This window comes from Curcuma longa, unplaced genomic scaffold (assembly GCF_044706935.1).
Source record: "Curcuma longa cultivar G26 ecotype Majalengka, Jawa Barat unplaced genomic scaffold, ITB_CL_G26_1.1 contig_10634, whole genome shotgun sequence".
NCBI lineage: Eukaryota > Viridiplantae > Streptophyta > Magnoliopsida > Zingiberales > Zingiberaceae > Curcuma > Curcuma longa.
The window spans coordinates 8,893-36,502 of record NW_027428671.1 but is presented as its reverse complement, the minus strand read 5'-3'; the positions used below and the strand labels follow the sequence as shown (position 1 = coordinate 36,502).

Genomic DNA, 27,610 nt, shown 5'->3' with positions numbered 1-27,610 from the left:
CCGCGGCGGCGCGGCGGAGGCGCTCCTTGGCCCTGCCGGTGTCGCCCTTGAACAGGGGCTTCTTCAGCTTGCGGCGGAGCGAATCGAGCGGCCGCTGCACCGCGAAGGTGAGAGTTCATCCCACGAGCGACGAAAAGAAGGGTAGAGAACACGAGAAGCGTACCTGGAAGCAACGAAAAAAATTAAAATTTTAAACCGGCGGAGCCGCCGGTTTCACACCCTCTTAAACCAGAACCGATCCAATTCAGCCCAGCAAACCGGGTCAACGAATCACCCGGCCCGTGGTTGGGTAATCCAAGTACTTGTGTCAAATGCACGTTAAAGTCATCAATCTGCGTATGAAAATTTTAAAATAATATTTATCATAAAAAATAGTCACTTATATTGATTGACAACAAACACATATATTTGAAAATAAAAAACATATATAAAAATTAATTTACTATTATCGAGAGATTATGAGTATCACTTAGAAGAGGAAGGAAAATGGCAAAAGGAGATTCGACCCCTCTTCTTTTGTGGCAATCAACATCAACTATGCCTACAAAGATGAGCAACTAGTCACTTTAACTAAGTGATTTAGAGGTTCAAATGAGCCATGAGAGGTACCTAAAGGTACTTAGGACTTTTTGCATAGCAAGACATCTTTTTAATTTGGGCAAAAATTAAAATGATATTTTTTTATACCATTAAAAAGATGTTCCTTTAAAAAAAAAAAAATTAAAACGTCGTCTTATTATCTTACTTATTCTAATAAGTGTCTATCGTCTTTGTTTCCTCCTAACCTACAGCCTAACCGAATTCCGTGGCGGCTGTTGTAGTTCAGCCATCGTCGACGCCGCTGCTTCACGGTGCTTCTATCGCCACCTCCAGAATCTTCGAACGCCACGATCGCCGCTGGCGAAATCCGCTGCATTCTCGTCCATTGGCGAGGCGCCGCCCCTCAATCAACATCCCTAACCATCATTCTTCATTTTCCACCGAGTTGCTGTTACGCCAATCGTGGTCAAGATTTCAGTGATTAGCCGATCGAAGTGCGTGACCATTACAACTTCGTGCTGCGACTGCTGTCGTGCGAGTCCCTGATTACCAACTCTCGCTGTACATTATCCTTGGTGATTAAGAACTCCTTTTTTCCATGGTCACCGAAGTTGATTTTCTCTATCTTGGAAATTATAATATACTGATAGAGTAAATGATAATTCATTAATTTTGTAATTTTAGTTCACTGATTTCACTTAATTTGGTCGTTGTTACGGCAGCGACACTCATCTAGAATCTCAGTGATCGTCGGGGCTCCTCTCAAGGAGTGGTGATGCAAAATTCTACCCAAAGTCATTTTATTTAAATGAATAAATTAATAATTCGAGGATCTCTCTGTAAAACCCTAGATGATGCGAATTGTTTAGAGATTCTCTTGTGGGAACTGACATCTTTGCTAACAACTATGTCTAATAGGGTTCATTGGAGGCCAACAGGAAGTAGAAGCAATGACTTCATTACGGTCGCTGAAGTCCTCAATCTTTGATAAAGAGGAAAGGAAGATGTGAGTTTTTGGATTATCTTTCATTTTGCTATGTCGTGATTAGGGGAGATTGTTTTCTAGCATGATGATGGGCATACCAATCACAGGCAGTACCAATCTCAGATCAGAGGGCTCAATGCATATGATCGCCACAATAAGTTCATGAAGGATTACGGTCTGTCATTGCTTTTCTATTTCATTCTGAACAGGAGTTGAACAAGCAAACAATATAGTCTCTTTGTTTTTATTTTTATTTTTATTTTTATTTTAAGGATGCATATGCTTGATGTAGTATTTGCATAATTGTATTTATTATGTTTAGCTTGTTCGGATATTTGAGCACCATCAGCGACTGATGATGTTCATTCACTGACTTCACAGGAATACAGATATAATGTATGTGTGTTTAGCTGCATGTTAGGAGATTGGTAGAAATCATGTGATAGTGCTAGGTCTAGAGGCTGTTTGATTTATACAAAACCTGGGCCTGAATAGACTCGTATCCAGGGCCACTTTGGTTTTCATTTTCCTACCTTGACATCTGGAGGCATGACCTTGGTATGGGACCTGGACCACATCCTTAGACTCACATAACCTGATCTAATTAATTCCGATATTAGCTTCCAATGTCCAAGATGTTGCTTCTAGGATTTTACATTTATGTAGGAGATCAAGCCACCATTACTAAGAAACAAAACAATCATCAAATCTCGCCTTAACCAACATAATGAGTGCATATGACAGGTTGGTTTCCTGTGACCAACTTTACTTGAATACTCCAACAAACAAACTAAGACCCTTGTAAAGGAGGATCATCTAATCAATGTTGCAGAATCATTTGGGCAATGATCATTGTGCATCTAATGCTAACGTAGGGATTAGCATACAAGCTGACATTAACTAGCTTGTCTATTCCCATGGACACGTGTCCTTGGAGTTTTTTTTATAATAAAAATACAACAACTTTGAAAGACACATTTACTCCTTACCATCTCCACATTCTTAGGTTTCTATTGACTTGAGCATTAGAATGTAATCTTGTCAAAGACATTCTTGATACCTCACTTTTTACCATATTTCAATTTGATGATTCCTGCCATCCTTCCACCATCTCTCATCGCCAGACAAAATTGATCCCATTACCATCAAAGGTCTAAAAAACTTTAGATGGTATCTCAACCCACTACATAACATATATGCAATATGCGAACGCATAGGTCATGCATACATAAGCTTCCACCATTTCTTGTCGCCAAACAAAATCAATCCCATTACCATCAAAGTTCTAAAAAACTTTAGATGGCATCTCAACCCACTACATAACATATGTGCAATATGCAAACACATAGGTCATGCATACATAAGTTTACACCAAAAATATAACATCAAAATAATTAACATATTAAATTATTTAATCTAGCCTCTATAAATTAAAATACTATATCTATTATATGCCATAGAATCAATTAAACTAGTGATCCTTAAAGGAAAATTTTGTGTATACAACATAATATGAAACAAAATAGCTAACACAATGTTTAACACATTCAAGCTTGGCTACATGTATTTAACACACTTAAGTTTAAGACTTCTGAAAATGTATGTAGCCGATATGTGGTTGACATTGCATAGAACATTTGCATTATACAGAGGCATATATGGAAGCATAATTGATCATGTATTAAAATATTTAAAAACTATTTATACTGATATCTAAAGTGTTTATGAAAGCTTGTAAAACAAATATTAACATTTATTAATTATTAGCTGCTAAATAGGGTAGTATGCACATGCACATTACATGTACTATATGAAGCCATATATGACCACTTTGCAATCCCTTTCAAAATATGCCAAGCGGAGGTTCTTCAGAACCATGCTTATCAATTCATAGATTGTTTCTTAGAAAAAAAAACACTAACCAAGTAGTATACTCATCTTGCATATACTTACAAGTATAACATATAAAATCTACTAGTAATTATATATATATTTATAATAAAATATATCATATGCCCATCCATGATTATTGCCCTTACATTCACAACAAAAAACAATATGTTCACTCTGACATAGATGTTATCATAAAATGTAGTCTGAACTCATACTTGTTGTCACACTCAATTTATGAACGAGGAGATAAAACTTATATAGTTGCTAATTGTGGAGAGATCATCCTATAGGCCAAAGTCCTCATCTAGCAGTAAGTCTTCATCTACACATAAATTATCGACTAGAAAATAATTCTGTATGATATTATGTTTTATGTCCACCATCTCTTAACATAAGGTAAAGAGTTTTAACTAGTAATCCTTCTGATTATACATTCAACACTCACAACAGTAAGGGACTATATCATGCCAAACATCAAAAACAACATAATTAGCTACATTAATAAATACAAAATGACATGAAACAATATCAACACCAACCATACAAAATAACATTTATGCACCCTATAAATAATCATCATAAATAATTAAACATATTAGTATGTTGTAACCATGGTGTACAATACCAAGCCATGCTGATCGGCAAGGGTGGAATTTATTGTTCTGTTTGTCAATTGATACGAACATGGAGCATCGACCTTAGGGCGGCCTCCGTGAGGTTGTGTCATTTTTTTCTAATTTTTTCATTTCTAATTTTTTATTTTTTAGAAAGTTAATTCTAATTCCTTTCCCTCTTAATTTTCTCTCTCCATCGTTCATTTTTCTTCTCTTTTATTGTTAATATTTTTGCTCCATCCGTCTATGTGAGTAATAGAGAGAAAAAACCTTATTACCTCTTTAAGGATGATTAATTTTTTCTCCTCTGTTCATCCACGAGATAAATAGAGAAAAAAACCTCTTAAAGGATGGCTAATTTCTTTCCCTTTATCTGTCCACATGATAAATAGAGAAAAAAAATCTCTCTAAGATGGAGGAAATAGATTGTTAAGAAAATAAAAAATTAAATATAATATAATTTCTAAACTTATTAAATATACTACTATAAATTGAATTATTAAATATATAAATTTGGTTTAATTTTAAACTAATTAAAATGAATTCAAATTAAATCCAGTTTAAACCTACTTGATCTTGTCATGTCCATTTGTGGAATTCAATTAACCCTAAATTAACTTTTACTCAATAAATATTAAATATTTCATGAAATAATATCAAAATTTGAACTCAACATTCAACATCTCAAATATAATTCTATAAAAATGTCTATAACAAAAAAGTATTAATAAAAATATTTTTTATTAATATATTTATATTTAAAAAAGTCCAAATTGTATTTACACGACATGATACAGTATCAAAATTGTATTGTTTAGTCATAAATCTAAACTTCAGAATGATTCAAAATTTTAAACCTTGGCTGTAACAATAGAAATAAGTGCGTTGCATTGGGAATCATATTTATTATATTTGCAATCAATGGAAATAGACTTGCAAATTATATATTTAGGCTATTGTGAGAATATAATGGTGGGAGTTAGCAAGGGCAGTGATTTAGTTGATATATTTTATCAAGATTAAATTGCCTAAGGATCGTTAGTCAATTTGGAATACCACCTATACAATAACAACCAAACTTTTATTCTATTAAATGGGGTCAACTATATGGATCTTTCTATGCCATTGAGCTTGATCCCCTATTATATTTTTATCTATATTTAAATGATTTTTTCTTGTTTTATCATCGCTAACTAAATGTTCTTCAGTTCTTTTAGATTAATGTGTATATATGCCATCGTTTCAAATTGCCTAACTCGGGTTTTTATTAGTCGCTTAAATACATGTCCACGCCATCTTAAACGTATCTCTCAGATTTTTTTTTCTCAACATGCATATTCTCAACTTTTTTTTCTAATGTTTTTATTTCTTATCCTATCCGTCCTCGTATATTCACATATCCACCTTAATATCCTCATCTCTATGATTCTCATCTTTTACTCATGTGCTCGATTTATAGTCTAACATTCAATTCCATATAACATAGCAGGTTTAATTGTCATTTTGTAAAATTTTCCTTTAACCTTTAGAGGTACCTTACGATCACAAAAAACATATGATGCTTTTATCGATTTCAACCATCTGCATATATCCTATGTAAATAATCTCTATCAACTCTATCTTTTTGTAAAAACGATTCTAAATACTTTAAGCTTTCAGATGCAAATAACTCGTCATCTTCTATCTTTATAATTCCCTTACTACATCTATTATTATTAAATTTTATATATTTTATTTTACTTTATTAAGTTTAAAATCTTTCACATCTAGTATTTCTTATCAAGATTCGAGCTTAGCATTTACTCTTTCATGCGTTTCATTGACCAAAACAATATTATTTACAAACAACATGCACTATGGTAAGGTCTTGATTTGTCCAGTCAGTTTATCCATGACTAGGGTAAAAGATATGGACTTAGAGTCGATCCTTGATGTAACCTTACCTTTATGGGAAATACTTTGGTTTATCCACTCGAGTCTCTACTTTTGTCATTACATCCTGTATATTTTCTTAATTATTTCAATATACACTATATAACACATTTATTTCTTAGAATTCTCCATATAATTTTCTTTAAGATTCTATCATAAATTTTTTTAGGCTAATGAATATCATATGTAAGTCTTACTTCTTTTTTCAATATCTTCAATTAGTTGTTTGAGAAGATATATAATTTCCATTATTGACATTTTAGGCATGTATTCAAATATATTTTTGATCACCTTGGTCTCCTTATTCTTTTTAATCACTTTTTTTTCAAGGTTTCATTGTATGACTTATTAGCTTAATGCCTTTATAATTCGTACAATTTTGTATATTTCCTTTGTTTTTATATAGGAGGCTAGAGTACTTTACCTTTATTCTCCACTGATCATTTTTTTTTTTCATTTTCAATATTAGAAAACTTTGTAAGTCATTCAATACCCTACTTTCTTAGGTACTTCTATACCTCTATTGGAATATTATTTGGTCTAATTACTTTTTCATTTTCCATCCTATTTAATATCTGATTTATTTTTAAAATTTAATTTCTCTGATAAAAATTTAAATTTCTATGCTCATTTGACCTATTTAAATTTCTTAAGTTAAGCTGGTTACCTAAACCTTTATTAATTTTTTTTAATGAAGATACTTCTTCTACCGCTCTTTTATTTCCTTATCCATCACTAGTACCCTATTGGATCAATCTTTAATGCATATTATTTGGGTAACGACCTTTATTTCTCTTTCTTGCTTTAGCTATTTTGTAGATGCCTCTTTCCCTTTCTTTTGTATTAAGTTGTCCATACAAGTGTTCAAACTCTACATTCATGACCTCACTCATTGCTTTCTTAGCCCCTTAATTAATTACTATGTACTTTTTAAAAAGTTTTCTTCGTTCTCACAAGTGTAGAGTATCTTATAGGCTACACATGTTTTTCGTTACTTTCTCTTGTGCTTTTTCATTCTACCGTTAAGATTCTTTATTTGGTGGTGTTAGTCATCTCAATTCATCAAGTACACTCTTGTCCATCGTACACATCTTAAGCAGGGTGTCAATAAAAATGATAGAAAGATTTATAAAAATTATAAGGTCGTCCTTAAAGAAAACTCAATCACCCAATATACGTTAGTAGTATTAAATATACATCTTAAGTATGATGTCAATAAAAATGATAGAAAGATTTGTCAAAATTACAAGGTCATCCTTGAAGAAAAATCAATCACCCAACATACGTTAGTAGTATTGAATATACATCTTAAGCATGGTGTCTTTTTATTGACACCATGCTTAAGATGTGTTTGGTAATATTCTTTTTATTGACATCGTGCTTAAGATGTGTATTTAGTACTACTAATGTATGTTTGGGTGATTGAGTTTTCTTCAAGTACGACTTTGTAATTTTTATAAATTTTTCTATCATTTTTCATGATTACAAGAAAGTTAATTTGTGACTTATTGGTTTTTGCTTTAGAAAGTAACTAGGTGCTATTCTCTCTTCTTGAAAAAGATATTAACTATTATAAGTTTATATGCTATTGTGAAATCCAATATAATTTTTCTTTAAAATTTTTTATTCCAAAATTATAGTCTTTACCTTATTATATTCTTCATTTCTTACTCCTACTGTCCATTTAGATTTTTTTATTAAAATCATCTCGTTTGTTGGAAGCTTTTTCACTACATCTAGATCTTCCTAAAATTTATGTTGTGTGTTCATCTAATTTTATTTGAGGTGTATATATGCTACAATAAAAACAATAACAATCAAGGCTTATCCCATTAGGTGGGGTTGGCTATATGGATTCTTTTATGCCATTGAGCTCTATTTCCTACTATATTATCATCTATACTTAAATAAATTTTATTTTGTTTTATTGTTGCTAACCAAGACTTTTTTGGTCTTCCTCTTCTTTGTTTGATTTGCATATTTGTCATAATTTCATATTACCTAATTGGATCATTTATTGGTCGTTTAAGTACATGTCTGTATCATCTTAAACGTGTCTCTCAAAGTTTTTTCCCTCAATAAATGCAACTTCGATTTTCTTTTAATGCTCTCATTTCTTATTCTGTCCATCCTTATATGCCCACACATCCATCTCAACATCCTCATTTCTACAACTTTCATCTTCTGTTCCTGTGTTCAGGGATTGAAAGCTCGTGCCGTATCACCCGATACGCACGAAAAATTTCGTTCCGCTGCGGCACCGGCATCGGCACAGCATCGACACAAGAGTTTCGGCTGGGGAACGCCTTCGGAGGCGTCGCTCGGGCTCGGCGACGCCTCCTGAGGCGTCGCGCGGCCTCGACGACGCCTCCTGAGGCGTCGCGAGGCCTCGGCGACGCTGCCGGAGGCGCCGCCCAGGGTCGGCGACGCCGCCCGGGGCCGGTGATGCTGCTCGGGGCCGGCGACGCCGCCGGAGGCGTCACCCGGGGCCGGTGATGCTGCCAGGGCCCCGCGACACTCCGCGCAGGCCGCTCGCACCTCGCGCGCGATGATTTTTCTTTTTTTTTGTTTTTAAAACTTAGGTTTTAATTGGATTTTAATAATCAATTCCTAGCTATAGTTCAAAGTTATAATTCGGGATAATTTAAATAGGCTTTATTAAACCCTATAAAATTATCAAAAAATTTTATTTTTTATCTTTAAATATTTAGATTTAATTTTTTATTTTAATTAATATATTTTATATTTTAAAAATATCGAAACTATATCACCGAAACTGTATCGTTCCGGTCTGGGACCGAAACTCCGGCACGGCTCAATATTTTAAACCTTGCCTGTGTTTAAGTCATAACCTAATATTCAATGCCATAAGTCTAACTGTCGTTTTGTAGAACTTTCCTATAAGTTTTAGAGATATTTTAAGATCACATAAAACACCCGACACTCTCTTTCATTTCAACCATCATACTTGTATTTTATATAAGACATCTCTCTCAATCCCTCCATTATCTTGCAAAAATGAACTTAAATACTTAAAACTCTCAGTTCCAGACAATTTGTCATCTCCTATCTTAACAATTGTCTTATTTTTAAATTTAAATTTCATATATTCTGTCTTTACTCGATTGAGTCTAAAACCTCTCACTTCTAGTGTTTTTTGCTAAGATTCTAATTTAGCATTTACTCCTTCATGTGCCTCATCTACCCAAATAATATCATTTACAAACAATATGTACCATGGTACTGTGTCTTGAATGTGTCCAGTGAGTTCATCCATGATTAATGTAAAAAGATAAGGATTTAGACCTGATCCTTGATGTAACCCTATCGTTATTGGAAATGCTTTAGTTAATTTGCCTAAAATCTTCATTTTGGTCGTTATATCCTCATATATATCCTTAATTAGTTCAATATATGCTATGCTAACACCTCTCTTTTATAAAATTCTTCATATAATTTCTTGAGACTCTTTCATAAATTTTTTCTAAGTCAATGAATATCATGTGTAGATTTTGCTTTTACTTCTGACACTTTTCAATTATTTGCTTGAGAAAATATATAACTTCTATTGTTAACCTTTCAAGCAGGGTTTAAAATCTCGTGCCGAGCCGGTCGAAACGGGCGAAATTTTTCGTTCCGCCCGCCGACCGGCACCGGCACGGCCCGGCACCCGCCATCCCAGCTGCCAGAGTCGCGCGACTCCGGCGGCCTCGCCGGAGGGGTCGCACGACACCTCCGGCGCGGCGGCAGGGTCGCGATCTCGCGATCTCGCCCGCGCGTGCCGAGATCGGGGAAAAGTTGGGGCCGGCGACGCCGCCGGAGGCTCCGCCCAGGGCCGGCGACGCCGCCGGAGGCTCCGCCCGGGGCCGGCGACGCCGACGGAGCCCCGCGACACTCCGCGCAGCCGCCCGCGCGTCGCGATCTTTTTTTTTTTTTTTTTTTAACTTAGGTATTAATTGGATTTTGATAATCAATTCCTAGCTATAGTTCAAAATTATAATGTGGGATAATTTAAATAGGCTTTATTAAATCCTATAAAATTATCAAAAAATTTATTTTTTATTTTTAAATATTTATATTAAATTTTTAATTTTAATTAATATATTTTATATTTTAAAAATACCGAAACTATACCGGCACGGTACGATACGGTACCGAAACTGTATCGTTCCGGTCCGGGACCGAAACTCCGGCACGGCTCGATATTTTAAACCTTGCTTTCAAGCATGAACCAAAATTGATTTTCGATTATTGTGGTCTCCTTCCTTAATTTTTTTTTCTATTACTCTTTTTCAAAATTTCATGATATGACTCATTAATTTAATACTCCTATAGTTTGTACAATTTTGTATGTCTCACTTATTTTTATATAAAAGTACTAAAGTACTTATCCTCCATTGATCAGATATTTTTTTCGTTTTCAATATCATGTTAAATAATTTGGTAAGCCATTCAATTCCTTGTTTCATTACGCACTTCCATATCTTTATCCGAATATCATTTAGTCTAACGACTTTTTTATTTTACATTCCATTAAACCTTGTTCTACTTCTAAAGTTTGAATTCTACGATAAAAATTTAAATTTTCACGTTCATTTAATCTACTTAAATTACCTAAGTTAAATTGATTATCTAAACTTTCATGAAAAAGTTGATGAAAATTTTCTTCCATCGTTCGTTTATTCTCCATTATTTACTAGTATTCTATTGCATTTATCTTTAATACATCTTATTTGGATTTTATCTTCCTCTCTCTCACTCTCTTATTTTAGTTATTCTATGAATGCCTTTTTCTCTTTCTTTTGTATCCAATTTTTGATATAACTATTCAAAAGTTATCATTCACTACTTTCTTAGTATCCTTCTTGGCTCTTGTATATTTTTTAAAGTTTTCATTCGTTCTTACAAATATGTAATTCCTTATAGGCCATTTGTTTTTCGTTCGCTTTCTCTTATACTTTCTCATTTCACCACCAAAATTCCTTACTTGTAGTGTTATACCCTTTTGACTCATCGAGCACACTCTTGATTACTATTTTCAATTTTGATACAATTTTATCCCATGTCATATTAGAGTCATCTTATATTTCACCTAATACTTGTACTCATACATTCTCTTTAAATATGTGTTGTTTCCCATCCTTTAACTTCCACCATTTAATTCTAGGAGTCGTATATAGTTTCCTTCTGTTGATACTATGTTTGAGGCGTATATCCAACACTACTAACCTATGTTGGGTAGTTAAGCTTTCTCCAGGAATGATCATTACAATCTTTACAAATTTTTCGATCTTTCTTCCTAACCATAAGAAAGTCAATTTGCAATTTATTATTTCTACTTTTGAATGTGACCAAATGGTTTTCTTTTTTCTTAAAAAATGTATTAATTAGTATAAGGTCATATGCTATCGTAAAATTCAATATAGTTTTCTCTTCTTCATTTCTTGTTCTAAATTCATAACCCTCATACATCCTCTCATATTTCTCATTTTCACTTCGATATGCCCATTTAGATTGCCTCCTATTAAAATCATTTCATTTGGCGGAATATTTTATAATACTCAATCTAGGTCGTCTCTAAATTTTGATTTGGTATCTTCATCTAATCCTACTTGAGATGCATATATTCTAATTACATTCATAGTTTCTTTCTCTACTACTATTTTGAGAGCTATAATTCTATCCCCTTTTAAACTACTACAACTTCATTTTTAAACGAACTATCTACAACAATACTCACTTTATTTCTTGTTGTACTCTTTTCTGTATATCATAACTTAAGATCTGAGTTCTCTATCATTTTTGCTTTCTCGCCTATCCATTTTATCTTTTATATACACAAAATACTAATTTTTCTCATAATTTGTTGTATTTATTACCTCCATTGCTTTACCAGTGAGGGTTTCTATGTTCTATATTCTATGTTCAAAATCTTAGACTATTAGTTTTACTATAATATTTGTTTTTATCCAACATATAGTGAGAGAACATTTTTCTATTTAACACTACACCCAAGTTCTCATGGAGATGTAGCGGTCCTTGTCGATATGTTATAGTCAAACCCTGCAAAGTGAACTCTTGCATAGTTATCACTACATCCGAGTTTTGAAGATGTAGTAGTCTTTGCCGAGACGTTACAGTCAGACCCTGCAACGCGTTCCTTCCGGGGAACAGCCTTACATTAATACAATAGTTTAATGGATCGATTCATTGAATATTTGTCTTAGTTTGACGTTGATTGACAACCTAACGCAACCTTCCTCCTTTATCCGGGCTTGGGACCGACCATGATGAGTTTAATTTGTCATGGGTGGAATTGAGATGCATATATGCTAATTACATTAAAAGTTTATTTTGTTACCATTATCTTAAGAGATATAATTCTATATCTCTTTTTAACTGCTACTACTTAGTTCCTCAACGAACTATCTACAACAATACCTACTCCATTTATCATATTACTCTCCCTTGTATAACATAACTTAAAACTTAAATTTTCCATCATCTTTTGCCTTGTCCCTACCCATTTTGTGTCAATAAACATCATTTTGTGTCAATAAACATAAACCATTAATTATTCTCTTAATTATTATCTACTACCTCTACTATTTTAACAATGAGTGTTTCTACATTGCATGTTTCAAATCTAAGATAATCGGTATTCCTATAATATTTATTATTATCCAATTTAGGGTGTAAGAACTTTTGCATATTTAACAGTACACCAAGTTCTTATAGAAATGTAGCGGTCTTTGCTAAGGCCTTGCAATCGAATCCTGTAATGCGTTCCTTCTAGGGAATAATCTAGCATTAGTGCAATAGTTTGATGGATGCATACATAATATTTGTCTACGTTGGTCGACAACCTAACACAATTCTCCTCCTTTATCTGGGTTTGAGTTTGGCCACCACTATGGGCAAAGTTGTGTCACCTATACCACCTAGTAGCAAACTAAAAAATTCATATAGGGAACATTTTGCAAAAACATACTGGGGCTGAAATTAAAATTTTTCTTTCATGCTTGTGTTTAGTATGTTAAAGATTTTGTGTTGCTTTTAAGTGGTTTGAAGTCATGTTTTAGCATACAAATGAAGATTTTCTACTTGTAATGTGAGGGTTGTTTGTTTGTACTAGGTTATGCTTGCAAATGAATCCAAGATGCATTCTAATGTCATTGATAAATTGTTGGTTTCCTGTAAATACTTGCTCTAGTATTTGTTGTATGATAAAAATATTATATAAAATAATAAGATATTTGATATTCTCATGCAACATTTTCTTTTTTGAACATTTGTTTTTCATTTTTATTTCAAATTAAATCTATGACATTACCATGAATAAGTACATGAAAAAAAAGATATTTTTCTAATGGTAATTATATTATAGTTTACTTTGTCTTCAAAAAACAAGTGACAACTTTTATATTTTTAAATTTTTTAATCAACATTTAATATAGAAACATTTATATAATGTTTGTGCTCCACCTTTGAAACTTGTCAAACTGACAAATTGAAAACATACTAATATCAATGTTTTAGGAGAAAATGTACTATAATGTTAATATCATTTATCTAGAATCATTTTTGACATATATTGTAGTTTTATATTACCTATGCATTTTCTATTTCTAATATTTTGTACCTTTTATCTTTTACAATTTAATATTTGTGATTATTACCTATTGGTTGCCATGTGATTTGTGATTTTTTTTTTTTAAATTGGCAGCAACTTTTGGACCTTTAACCCTTATTGTAGATGGGTCCATGCTTTCTTAAGTACATTACAAAGTTCTTGCAAATAAATATTTTTTGCAAATGCTATTTATATAATATCATGGTTTAAAATCTTGAGCCGTGTAGAGTTTTCAGTTTTGGACCGGAACGATACAGTTTCGGTACTATATCACACCTTGCCAATATAGTTTCGATATTTTTAAAATATAAAATATATTAATTAAAAATAAAAAATTTAATCTAAATATTTAAAAATAGAAAATATATATTTAAAAATATATATATAATATTAAATTAATGAGATAATTTTATTAGATTTTAATTAAGCCTATTTAAACTATCCTAATCATAGTTAGGAGTTGATTAAATTTATTAACTTAAGTTATTTAATTAAATCTAAGTTAAAAATTTTATCCTATTTTGCGCCGCCACAATCGTGGGCACGCGTGACCCTCGCGACGTGTTCGGACTCATTGTCGGGCTCGGGTGACGCCTCCCGACGCATCACCGGGCTCGGACGACGCCTCTGGATGCATCACTAGGCCCGGGCAATGTCTCCAAAAGCGTCGTCGGTCTTGGGCGACGCCTTCGGACGCGTCACCGAGCTCGAGCGATGCCTCTCGATGAGTCGCCGGTCTCGTGCGATGCCAGGATGAGTCGCCGAGCTCGGGCGATGCCTCCGGATGAGTTGTTGGTCTCATGCAACGCCTCTGGATGAGTTGTTGCCGACACCGCTTGTGCTGGTGCCGGTTCGCGATCGGAATGAGATGTTTTGCCTATATAAGACGAAACGACTTGAGATTTTAATCTATAAACAATATCAAATAACCCCAAAATGAAATGGACATTTATCAAGCATGTTTACATGCAATGTTTTGTTTGCTTGATATTTAATGTCCTAAAGAAAGCAGATGATGAACAACTCACTACATCCAAGAAAGAGGTAGAGGGCTACATCCATCTGAACATTCTTTTACTAATTTAATCTTTATGGATTTGATTGTAGGCTCAGTTGTTGGTGGCTTGGTACAACTATGCTTGGCCTGATCTAATGCGCTGAATTAACAATAAAAAAGTATGAAATAATAAACAATAATTATAAAAAATAAGGATATTTTTCAGAATCCCCTAATATTTAAGAACTTTTCAAAATGCTCCTAAGCTTTCAATAATGTCAAAAATCCTCCCAAGGCCTCTATTTTGTTGTGAAATTCTTCTTTAATAATACTTCCCTATTTTAGCCTTCTAAATTGCCACTAAGTTATTTACTTGCTAAAAGAGTGGACAATTCGACGACAAAATAAAAACCTTGATGGACATTTGATATTGATGAAAATATTGGGGCAATTTGAAAAAATATTAAAAGGTTGAGGGCCATTTTAAAAATTACCCTAAAATTATAATAAAAATATGAAATTAGTAAGTGCTTTTCTAAATAAATGGGCAAATTTAGCAAGATTTTTGAATTATTACAGGGACGGAGAGGGAAATATTAATTTATTTTATAAAAAACTATAAAGATAGCTTATGAATAATGTTTGGCCCATGGGTGCTTGACGCGATACTGGCGCCCATGCCATGCTGGATATATAGTCCTGTGCCTTTCCTAGCCCTATGATTTTGTACTAGTCCGAGCTCAATATAGTTTTATCTAAACTATGCTTGTGTCAACATGAATATGTTGAGACTTGCCCATGCTTATGCTTGAAGCTAGTTGGACATTGTCAGCCGTCTGGTTTTAGGGAGAAACTTCTATTTGACATTTTTGATCAAAACCATATATCCTATGTTTAAGCCATACAACAACAACAACAACAACAACAACAACCAAGCCTTATCCCACTAAGTGGGGTCGGCTATATGAATCCTTTTACGCCATTGAGTTCTATCTCCTATTATATCATCATTTATATTTAAATAAATTTTATCTTGTTTTATTGTTGCTAACCAAGTCTTTTTTGGTCTACCTCGCCCTCGTTTGATATGCGTATTTGTCATAGTTTCACACCGCCTAACTGGAGCATTTATCGGTCGTCTAAGTACATGTCCGTACCACCTTAAACGTGTCTCACGGAGTTTTCCCTCAATAGATGCAATTCCAACTTTCTCTCTAATGCTCTCATTTCTTATTCTGTCCATCTTCGTATGTCCACACATCTATCTTAACATCCTCATCTCCGCAACTCTCATCTTTTGCTCATGTGCTCGAGTCATAGCCCAACATTCAGCGCCATATAACATGGCAGGTCTAATTGCCGTTTTATATAACTTTCCTTTAAGTTTTAGAGGCACTTTACGATCACATAGAACACCTGATGCTCTCCTCCACTTCAACCATCCTGTTTGTATTCTATGTAAGACATCTCTCTCAATCCCTCCATCGGCTTGCAAAAATGATCCTAAATATTTAAAACTCTCAGTTCCAGACAACTCATCATCTCCTATTTTAATACTTGTCTCATTACGTTCAATATTGCTAAACTTAAATTCCATATATTTTGTCTTTACTCTACTAAGCCTAAAACCTTTCTCTTCTAGTGTTTCTCGCCAAGATTCTAATTTAGCATTTACTCCCTCACGTGTCTCATCTACCAATACAATATCATCTGCAAACAACATGCACCATGGTACGGTATCTTGAATGTGTCCAGTAAGTTCATCCATGATTAGTGTAAAAAGATAAGGACTTAGAGCTGACCCTTGATGTAACCCTATCTTTATTGGAAATGCTTCAGTTAATCCGCCTGAAGTCTTCACCCTAGTCGTTACTTCCTCATACATATCCTTAATTAGGTCAATATATACTACGCTAACACCCCTCTTTTCTAGAATTCTCCATATAATTTCCCTTGGGACTCTATCATAAGCTTTTTCTAAATCAACAAATATCATATGTAGATCTTGCTTTTGCCCCCGATACTTTTCAATTAGTTGCCTGAGAAGATGTATAGCTTCTATTGTCGACCTACCAGGCATAAACCCAAATTGATTTTCAGTGACCATAGTCTCTTTCCTTAATCGTTTTTCTATTACTCTTTCCCAAAGTTTCATGGTATGACTCATTAATTTAATGCCCCTATAATTTGCACAATTTTGTACGTCCCCCTTATTCTTATATAAGGGAATTAGAGTACTTACTCTCCATTGATCCGGCATTTTCTTTGTTTTCAATATCATGTTAAATAATTTTGTAAGCCATTCAATACCTTGTTTCCCTAGGCACTTCCATACCTCTATCGGGATATCATCTGGTCCAACGGCTTTTCCATTTTTCATTCCGTTTAAAGTATGTTTTACTTCTGAAATTTGAATTCTACGGTAAAAATTTAAATTTCTATACTCATTTGACCTGCTTAAATTACCTAAGTTAAGTTGATCACCTACACCTTCATTAAAAAGTTGATGAAAATACCTCTTCCACCGCTCTTTTATTTCTCCATCATTTACTAATACCCTATTGCATTCATCTTTAATACATCTTATTTGGCTAATATCTTTTGTCTTCCTCTCTCTCACTTTAGCTATTTTATAAATGTCTTTTTCTCCTTCTTTTGTATCCAATTTTCGATATAACTACTCAAAAGTTGTATTTTTAGCTTCATTCACTGTTTTTTTTGCCTCTTTCTTAGCTAATGTATATTTTTTTAAATTTTCTTCATTTTTGCAAATATATAATTTCTTATAGGCTATTCGTTTTTCCTTCACTTTTTCCTGTACTTTTTCATTCCACCACCAAGATTCTTTACTTGGTGGTACATGCCCCTTTGCAAGTATACTATGTTTAAGCCATGGTTTGTTAAAATAACCTTAAACATTATAGCTTTGCTGCATCAATTAACTTTGTAATAAGCTTACCTTATATGCTTATTATCTCACTATCGTCCCTGCAAATGTCTGTTCATTATGAGGAAGCAAAGTTGACCATTGTGTTATGACTTTGGGTTCTATTAAGTGCATGATAAACTCTCATTACTTATCTTTCATCAGTGCAAACTGAATTGGTTTGCTATTTCTTGTGTAAGTAGTATGTGCATCTTGCAGCTCAATTTTATGGGAAGACAACAAGCTGTACGAGAGACAGTGTGCCCATAAAGACTGATCAAGACACAATTAGAGAGGGTCACAGGTTTGTTTAAATTTTTATTAAAGAAGTCAACTCATAAGAGTCATGCACTAGTTTTCCCATTTATTCTTTTACTGATTTGTCAATTTTTTAAAATTATTTTTGTTGTTTAGTTAGTTTTCCATTGAGTATTATGCATATTTTTTGACGTCCTTGTTATTCTAAGATTGGTTACTAGGACAAATTTAACTGCTCATCCAATATTTGATCCTCAATTAACTGGGGGTTCTTAATAGGCATGCACTGTACAGAGTTCTCTTGATGAAGTTTGCCTGACAACTAACTTGGGAATTGGGAATAGGTAATATTTAGAGCTACATTGTACAACAAAACATTGACTTTTTTGGTAACTGATGTGTTTATAGTGTAATAAGAAATGTGCGTTCGTAATTATACTTATCCTATTACTGATCTAGGATCGATTCCAAGCAACTTGACTAACATGACTAACATGACCTAGGCTTGAGAATATCTAACATTTTTTTCCTGCATAACAATATGTAGCATTTTAGTCATTTTTTGTGAGCTATTAATCCTAGTTAATTTGGTTAGCTACGTGAATATTATTTTTCATGAATTTCGTTTCTCTCCCTTTATTCCTCGTTCAGATATAATAGATTCAATGTATCTTAGTATAGAATGTGTTTATCATTTGTATAGAGTCTATTGTCTTAACTTATTTTCTTTCATTTTATCAATTAATAGTAACTTTGACTTGAATTCTGTAAAAATCCTAGAGATCCATATTAGCATTCTCATTTCCCCTACATTAACTTTGTGAACTTGTTCTAATACATAAAATATAAAGGATTATTTCACAGATTTATAAAACATTTTCTTTTAGCACAAGGCCCCCTTGACGATGACACAAAACTCCAAATGCTCCTCTTAGCTATATTTCTCCAAGCAAAGTCTGTGTTTCTTTCTTTTTTTTTAACTGTCTCTCCCTTTTTCTTTACAATGTTTTGTTTATGACACCATTCCTATGTCAAACTAATAACAATTTGATGTATATATTTCTTATGCAACTCAAAACATAACCTTAGCTGACTTGTTTGAAATCATTCTCTACTCTTCTGAAATGAGACCAACTGATATACTGACTTTGGTTCTATTTTGCATTGTTACCTTATCACACACTTCCATTTTTTGTTGCCTACCAATTGACATGGCTGAAACATGCCATTATGCCCTTGGGCTGGGTAGAAATTCCATATTTCATCCATGTTGTTCCATATGCCAATTATGTGTAACCCATATCGGGCAATATAAGCCTTGGTTTAAGCTTGTACCAGGTGATACAAACTTTGACGATCACCATGAAAACAAAATGAGCTACTAAATAGTCATCCACCTTTCAACATTCTTCTTTCTCTTCCTCTTCTTGCCATCCTTTTGTTTTCTCCCCTCTTCTTTTTCTTCCTCTTCTCACCATCCTTTTGTTCACTAAATCCGTATATATGTATGTATATGTTACCGTTGTTATAAGTGTTAGAGATACAAGGAATATGCGACTGATGGAGAGGAGAATCTAGAAATCTTATGTGGTCGTTATATTGGGCTAGTAATATAATAAAAAATAATTTAATTAATTTAAATATCACTAGTGATATAGTTTTGCATTAAAGTAATGGAGGATAAAATTCATGTAGTCAATCCTCAGTAATTGGGACACACTTGATTCCAATGATGTTAATGACGTGCAAACATGCGATACAGTGAAACATTGAATTTATGGTTGCATATGCTGTTACATAAACCACTTTTTGAAACTAAAGTTCTTGCATATCATAGGGAAGTGATATTCATGTAGAAATGCTTGCATATTAAGCAGCTTGCGTTCACAGCCGTGCTCCTTAAAGTTGTGTTTGACATTTTTGTAATTTCATTAAGAGTTTGTGTTTATTAATTTCATTATCTTATTTCTATATAATTGGCGTTCCCTTATTTTAGAAGCTGAAGATATGTGTTTCATTTTGAAAGGTTCATAATTTCTGAAGATGATGACATGGAATCAACATGGGAGAAGAGGCTGGTTAAAAGATATTATGATAAACTTTTCAAAGAGTATCCTTTCTGATATGCATTTGATGCTGTTTGTCCTATTTACTGGCACTGTAAGTTTGTCATATCTATGAATTTGCACTTTAGTCTATTCTCCTTATATTTTAACATCTGAAAGCCAGTTTTTGTCAACTCAGCAATGCATATGTTTCTGCTTAATTCTCAGAAATGAAGGTATCTTCCTCATTTGACCCCTTAACTGTAAAAGATATTGCATTGCTGATATGTCTCACTTCAAGGAAGGCAAGGTACATGATAATTAGACAAGGACAATAAGATTCGTTGATTGATTTACATTAACTGCTGTCTTCTTTTTGTTTGTCAGACTTTTTGTATGCTTAATATCTGTGCCATAAATAAAAGAAAATTTCTTTTTATGTGCATTTGTGCATATATATTTATATATATAACAAATAAGAAAACAGGGAATATTGCTTAATACAAAATGTAAATACTCATTCTGATAAAATTAGCATTTGCAATGTTAATATATGTAAAATATTGTGATAAAGTAATGCCATTGATTTTAACGATTAACAAACTAATGGTAGGTCTTGGCAGTTAAATATATATATATATATATATATATATATATATTTCAATTTCATTAACTTGGTTTGTTCCATGGTTTGAAATTTCATATCGTGCAGAACGAAATAGTGGGAACAAATCAGTCTATACATTATCCAAACTCGTTGTATCAATGTCGATGAGTATCTTTTCATGCTAATATTCGACACCCTTTAGCATACAACACAAATGGAGATGAATTAAAATATTATTGTTATTTTTTTTTGTAGCTTGTCTCCATTTAAGATAATCTCAAAATCATACCATTTAGGTAGAAAACAAAGTTTGAAGTTAAGGATACTTCTTTTTCTTCTTCATCTCATTTTCCCTTCAATCTTAAATTACTCGCTGGTATGATACCAAAGCAATATCGTTCTAGATAAAGATCAAAACGGTTAAATTTTGAACCTTGGTTCATTTAAATGTAATTTAGCCAATTTACCAAATTACACTGCTGGTATTTGATTTTGACCAAATCATGCTCTATATATATATTAACTAAATCATGTCTTTATAAAATTATTTTTTTTCAATATTACTCTTAGCATGCAAGTTCCCTCTTAAAATCCAGATACAAACTAATTTGCAAATTAGCATATGACATGATTTCTCAACAAAAATTAAATACTTGAATTCCTTAAATTGGTCTCTGATAGTTGTCCGTGATACTCCAGTAGCAATCCGCGACACTTCAGTTTGTAGTCTGACGCACTCTGGCTGTAGTTCGCTGCACCTCGGTTTGCAATCCGCCGCACCTCGATTAGCAATCCGCTGCACCTGATTTGCGATATCAACATTGGTAAGCGGGGGCCGACAGCACTGGCTTTGCCTCTCCGATGTTTAAGTCAGCAAGGTGCTGAAGAAAAAGATTGCTTTCCTCAAAGAAAGGCTTGAACAAAAAATGATAGGTGCCTTCCTTGGAGGAAGGGCTTTGGCAAGTTGCCAGAATGAGTGCTTTTTAGTAAGGAAGGGCTTCAGCTAGAGGTAGAAGAAGTACCCCCTTTAAGTTAATGAATTGGCCCGCCTCTTTAATGAGTTTTGGCTACTCGATATAAGTGAGATTAAACTTCACGTGGGCGACCACCTAAGTCAACTGCCTTTGCGCAATACGAGCGGGGGACAACATCGAATATAGGGAAGAATGTCGTCTTAGTTATAATATACTTTGTACTTTCAGCGGGCGGGAGGTAGAAGTCAACCTGCCATCATGAACCATGTTTGACACCCACTGGGGTCTCGCATGATGGTGCTAAGAGAGAGTTAATCCGAGAGGTATGGTGGAAGTACAAGATCGTCTTCTTTTTCTGTAATGGGTTTGACAACTCTCTATTATGCTGTTGACTTTTGACTCAGTTAAAGAATGCTACCTTCATGACGTCCCCGCTTTAATAAACTTCCGTTGCTTTATATAAGTGAAACCAAACCCCATGTGGACTGCCATTTGTGCTAGCCACCTTATTGCAGTATGGGCAAGGGACAATGTCATGCATGCGGATGACTGTCACCTCAGGTATGGGACATTCTGTACTTTCAACAGGTTGGAGATAGAAGTCAATCTGCAAGTATGGACCTAGCAGGGTTGTGGTAGGTGGGAGTCAATTAAGAAGTATGATGAGGGTGTAGGTCTGTCTCCCTTCACCGTAATAGATTTGACAACTCTCCAGTGATGGCTACCTTTATGGCCTCGGAAGTCTATGGACTCAGAAGTTTGCGGACTTGGAACGTCCCCAGAGTGATCCAATAGTTGGGTACTTTCTTGGGTATGTTTCCAAGTTGTGATATCTTCCAAGTCACGGAGACTTGAGTATTTTCGGGAATGTACCCAAAGAGGTTGTTCCCAATCTGCCATACCTTGAGATCTACCATACTTCTTGAGCTGTAACTTGCCCTTTGATTTACCCTCTTGCATGCTTGGTCATGTCTCTAGTTAGCACGCATAGACCCATCTGAGCATATATGTACAGGCGGCGATTGCGAGACACATCAATTAGTTATGAATTGACTTGTAGAATAACTCTTTGATGAAAATTAAATATTTGAGTATCTTCTAACCTAAGATTTTTTTTTGAATCTCTCACACTTTAATTTTGCTTAATTTAACTAAAAGATGTTATGAGTAGGTAATGGTTGAATTTTTACAGTCCATGCTTATATAATATTTCTCTTGTAACATAATTATGCTGTTATTATTTACAATATTAGGTTCATAAATTTAGGCTATAAAATCAACACCTAGTCATGTCAACTTGGCAAACTACCATTCATAGTTTATGTTTACAAACTAGATAGTGGTAAATTCTAAAAAGGTGTCAATCAATCGCAAGCATGTTAACACATCCAGTGAAAATATTCACTTATTATATTAATTTTGTCAATCAATCGATTTATGTTGAAGATACAGAGTAAAAGAAAACCCAATGGACTTGAAGAACTTAAGGCCATGCATAGTGGGATAAAGATAATGTTTGGATTTTTTTTTCCAAAAATTTTAATCCTGTTCGAAGTTTTGATTTATATGCATCTAAAGCTTATGCTGGATAGTGTCTTAAGATCTATGAAATTCTATAGAAATCATTGAAATAATTTTCTACATTTGCTTACAAATTGAAGTGCCTGGTTTGATGGAATGACATTTATTTACAACCTTTTTGTTTTTATTCTCATGTAAAACTTCAGGAGTCAAAAAAAAAAAGTTAACATAAAAAAATTGATAATTGCATCGTTGTAATATTTAACAATTTTTAACAAGATTTATATAATCTATGTTTTGACAAATGACCTTTACAAATGAAATATTCATATCAATTGGATCAACTATATTACAACAGTACTTTAGTTTTGGGTGCACAATTGTTTTATACTTCTATATTTAAGACATTCATCAACGTTTAAAATTTTGAGTCATGCTGGTGAATGAGGGAAAGATGACAAATGAAAAATGCCCTAAATAAAGATAAAGGATTGGAAGGATCTAGGGATATGGGATTAGAAGGAATTGGAAAATTATATCATATAGTTCCTTAACATATTAAAAGGTGTACCCAATTTCCTTAACATATTAAAAGGTGTACCAATTGGTTTGATATATTGACATAAACAGAATTTTATCTATCAAAATGAACTAAAAGAATAATGCAAAAGGATATTTAGAAACAATGTAAGAAAATATAGATCAAAATTATTTCCGACTTTGACAAAACTTGCATTCAAGACTCTTAAGTTGAAGTAAACAAGTCATCTTGTTTTATAGATTATGAAGATTTGGAGACTAAAACCACTATAAATTCATCAAAAAATGGTTTTTTATCGAGTAGCAACATGTAATATCTATTTTGTGAGGAGACTATTGTAAAATTAATTTCCTGAGTGAATGAGAAATTAATGAACAAAGATGAGCTACTTGAGTGATCAAAGTAACTGTGAGCAGTTCCAGTTAGATCTTGATCAATTTATGATTGAATGAACGAAAAAGCTCATATGCAAGCATTGTTGGCAAACGTGTGTACATGGTAACTCGAAGACATTGAAAGCAAACTTGCGTGTGACAAGGAAAGAGGGAAAAATAGAATGTACTTGACCACCTCCCAAAGTTGAGGGTCATATATGATGCAAGAATGTACATTCCACATGGATAAGTTCAAGGGCTAAAATCAAGGAAATCAAGGTTGGAAGATCTTTCATGGGTTTGGAAATTGTGCCAACATAAAAACCATTAAGGCCATTCTTGGGATGGAATATGGGTAGACTTAACATGTGCCTTTAAAGGCTTTTATTGCTCCTCGCCTGCTAGCCCATTTGAATATAGCACCAAGGGAATACACCCCTTGGTGTGTTTGGTGTCTAGACAAAGCAAGGGGCACAACCCCTTGCATTAGTATTCACGAATGGATAGGGTTCTCTTTTTCATTCAAAATTTGAATTTAAATTCATTGGATACAAACTTTGGTTATGTCTCTTGAAGGTGCCTCTCAATCCCTATAAAAACAACCCAATTCTCCATTTCCACTCCTAACTCAAATAATTATTTTCTTTCTTGAATTTGGTTCTCCAATCTCCTTCTCTAGAGAGTTCCAAGGCATTGAATTTTCATCGGATCTTAAAATTTGTTCCTATTTTGGGATAAAGGTCTTTGCAATTTAGGATATGATTATTGATAATTCGAAATACCTAGGAAGAGCAATATCCTTTTAAAAAGGGGGAGTCCAACTCCACATTTCAAATTTACTATCATGTCTGATAAAATTGTTGCCTGCTGGCCCATTTTGTTGATGATTACCGGCAGGCTGCCTTGACCATTTGAAGGGTTGCGTTAACTAATCAAGGAGTTGTTGTTGAAGTTGCCTCCCTATCATCTAGTCATGTCGAGCCACCAATGAGTCAATGAGCTCACCACCAAAAGGAGATTAAATTCAATTAAGAATTTGTAGAGGAATCTTAGAAGGTTCAACTACAAGTAGAGATAGATGTGTAGATGATGATACATACCTTGAAACTTATGCTTATCATAATCAGAAACAAAATTACTAGTAAATCTTATGAAACAATATGAATAGTAAGTGATAATAATTTCAAACGAAAATATGCATAAGATAAAGTGATAAGGATAAGATAACAAAATTATGCTCAATAACTTCTCAATTATGAAAGAACAAGCATGATATTGGTATCCCAATGCCTCTTTTTCCCACTATGGAAGAACCATCGACAAGCGTGATATTAGCAGTTAATGGAATGGTCTAAAACTAGATAATTAGTTGATGATTAGAGACATATTCAGAGGCTCCTGAGTCAACAATTGTTGAGGACCAAGTGAAGTGTGTTATAAATCCAGTAGAATATCCATATGAGATAGAAATTATTTGACTAAATGCAGACATCTATCATATTTTGAGCAATAGAAGACGAGCATAACAGTGGAACTAGAGATAGAAGAGATTAGAGCAAATGACCATCTAGAGTAGTTGTGGATGATTATGTTCCATGGGCTATTTGTAATGAATGACCATAGCCTTCTAGAATGGCCTCTATGATCTCGCGGATCTCCACAACAATCTCTTCGTCTCTGAGATGTCTCCTGTATATCTAAATCTAACGATAGAGATAGAATAGTTAGAATATATAGAACTACTTCTAACTATAATGTATAGCATAATGTATTTACATACATATATTTATTTATATATTTTATTTTCTATATAATTTCTATATTAGATAGATTTTAGATATATAATCTTATATATATATCCTTCTATTTATATATATATATATATAAAATATAAAAAATATTAATTATATATTTTAATATAAAAATGATATAAAATAAAAACTCAACAACCATCTATTGGAGGAAAAATACCACGGAAATAGGTGGCAATAATTGCTGCCATCAAGGCTTGTAGAGGCAACACTGAAAGAGATATGTGAGCAATGTTGCTGTATAGGAAGTCTTATTGGTTAAATACGAAGGATAGGGTTGCCATCGATGTTTCTGTTTGTTGCTTACTGATGAAACTATAACTCTTAGCGTCTTGATGTGCTGTTTGCAAACCAATTAGTTGCTGATCTTTTTGCATAAAGGGAGGAAAAAGCCTAAGCTCAAGTGGAAGAAGATACGAGGGCACCACTTGAGAAGAGTGGGAGTGTATTGTTATGTGGGGAAGGACTTTTTGTGGTTGTAGAACACACGAAGAAAGAAATCATAGGTCTTCTCAAGTTAATCATGGTAGCCTATTGTTGGAGGTCCTCATGTAGTGGATTTGACTCGGAGATGTGGGATCAGTTTTGGCGTGATTGGTGGACTGCTCTATGGTTCACATGTCATGCATCATAAAAGAAAGGTGGCTTATTGTCAATTGTATGACTGGATAACATCTTAGATGATGTTGATCACTGCTTCCAAAAGGAGCAACAGGTTGGCTACCACTATTGATGAAGTGGGTTGTCAATGCTCTATAGGGAAGGGCGATGCCGGATATGGAAGCAATCTCATTCAAGCTTGAGATCGATGAAGAAGAATCTTTGCTAGTGAGCAGAAGGATGCTGCATGAGTTCATGAGGCCTCAGTACCCTGGAGGAGTGTTTTCGGCTGGTGAAAAGATCAATGCCGGTGATGCTAGAAGGTCGTTGCGGAAATAGATATCGCCATGCTATGGAGAAATTATTAAGGTTCTATCTATGCCTACTGTTCATCGATGTAAAATTATAACTAGGTCCCTAGTATTATATGGTATTTACAATTAGATCCCTAAAATTGACCCAAAAATACTCATTTTGAGTCATACCTGTGTTGGAAACACACTAATCTCTAGCTTGCTATAGATGCATTGGACACCAACTTTATAGTAAATATCTGTGATATGTGAATTAGGAAAAGCTGGATACATTTTGCAGCTTGCATGCTAATTAAGAATTGGTTTGGTGGAACAAACTGCCCAGAATTCCCTCTCATCACCTCACCAAATGGAGGCAAGGGATGTGAAGATTCAAGTATTTTCATAGTCAACATATTAAGTTGTGTTGGTGTGGTATGATTGTTGGGGTTGATATCATACATATAATGGAGAAACTTTGTTTGCTAAGAACTGATTAAATATACAAGTTTTCTTCATGCATTTGTCCAACACGCTGATGCTATATTTAGTTTCTATTTCATAATCTTTTTTTATCAGTTCCCATTTATGTACATTAGGATTTTTGAATCGGTATGTCTAAAATGATTACAAGATTCACAGGTTCTTCTTTATCAGCTATCAATTATATGACTGTCATTCACACTTCTTTCAGTAATAGTTTATTTTGATCAGATTGGCTTAAGATGGAGGATGGAAAATGAGGTCATATCTGGGAAAGGTGAATCACATATTTGTATTACCTTCTTTTTCTAGCAGGGATTTTTGATTTGTATATGTTATATGAATTTGTAGATAATATCTGCACGTGTGGGATTTGAAATGCTCACTGATAGTACTGTACTTAGCCTTATTTGGTCTGTTCTATTGACAATTTAAACAATGCCAGTATGATAATCTCTTTAGGAAAGGTCTTCAATTTGAATGTCCTAATTCTTGGTCTTGCTTATGGGTAACAAAAACAATCTGCATTCAATTATTTTGAGTCATTTTACAGTGTAACAGTTGCATCATTATTCTTTTTTGG

The 27,610-nt window shown here is 33.7% G+C and overlaps 1 protein-coding gene across 2 annotated transcripts; it reads left to right on the top strand.

Moving 5' to 3' along the window:
- Positions 1-856: 856 nt before the first annotated feature.
- LOC141815806 (uncharacterized) lies at positions 857-27,304 on the top strand (the record flags this gene model as incomplete). 2 transcript variants are annotated; one of them, XM_074703687.1, is given in 7 exon segments in its annotated part: positions 857-1,115; positions 1,459-1,546; positions 1,633-1,700; positions 17,740-17,824; positions 19,805-19,888; positions 20,094-20,133; positions 27,259-27,304. In XM_074703687.1, coding segments are annotated over 6 exon segments (379 nt in total), but the record flags the coding sequence as incomplete, so codon positions are not given.
- Positions 27,305-27,610: the final 306 nt, after the last annotated feature.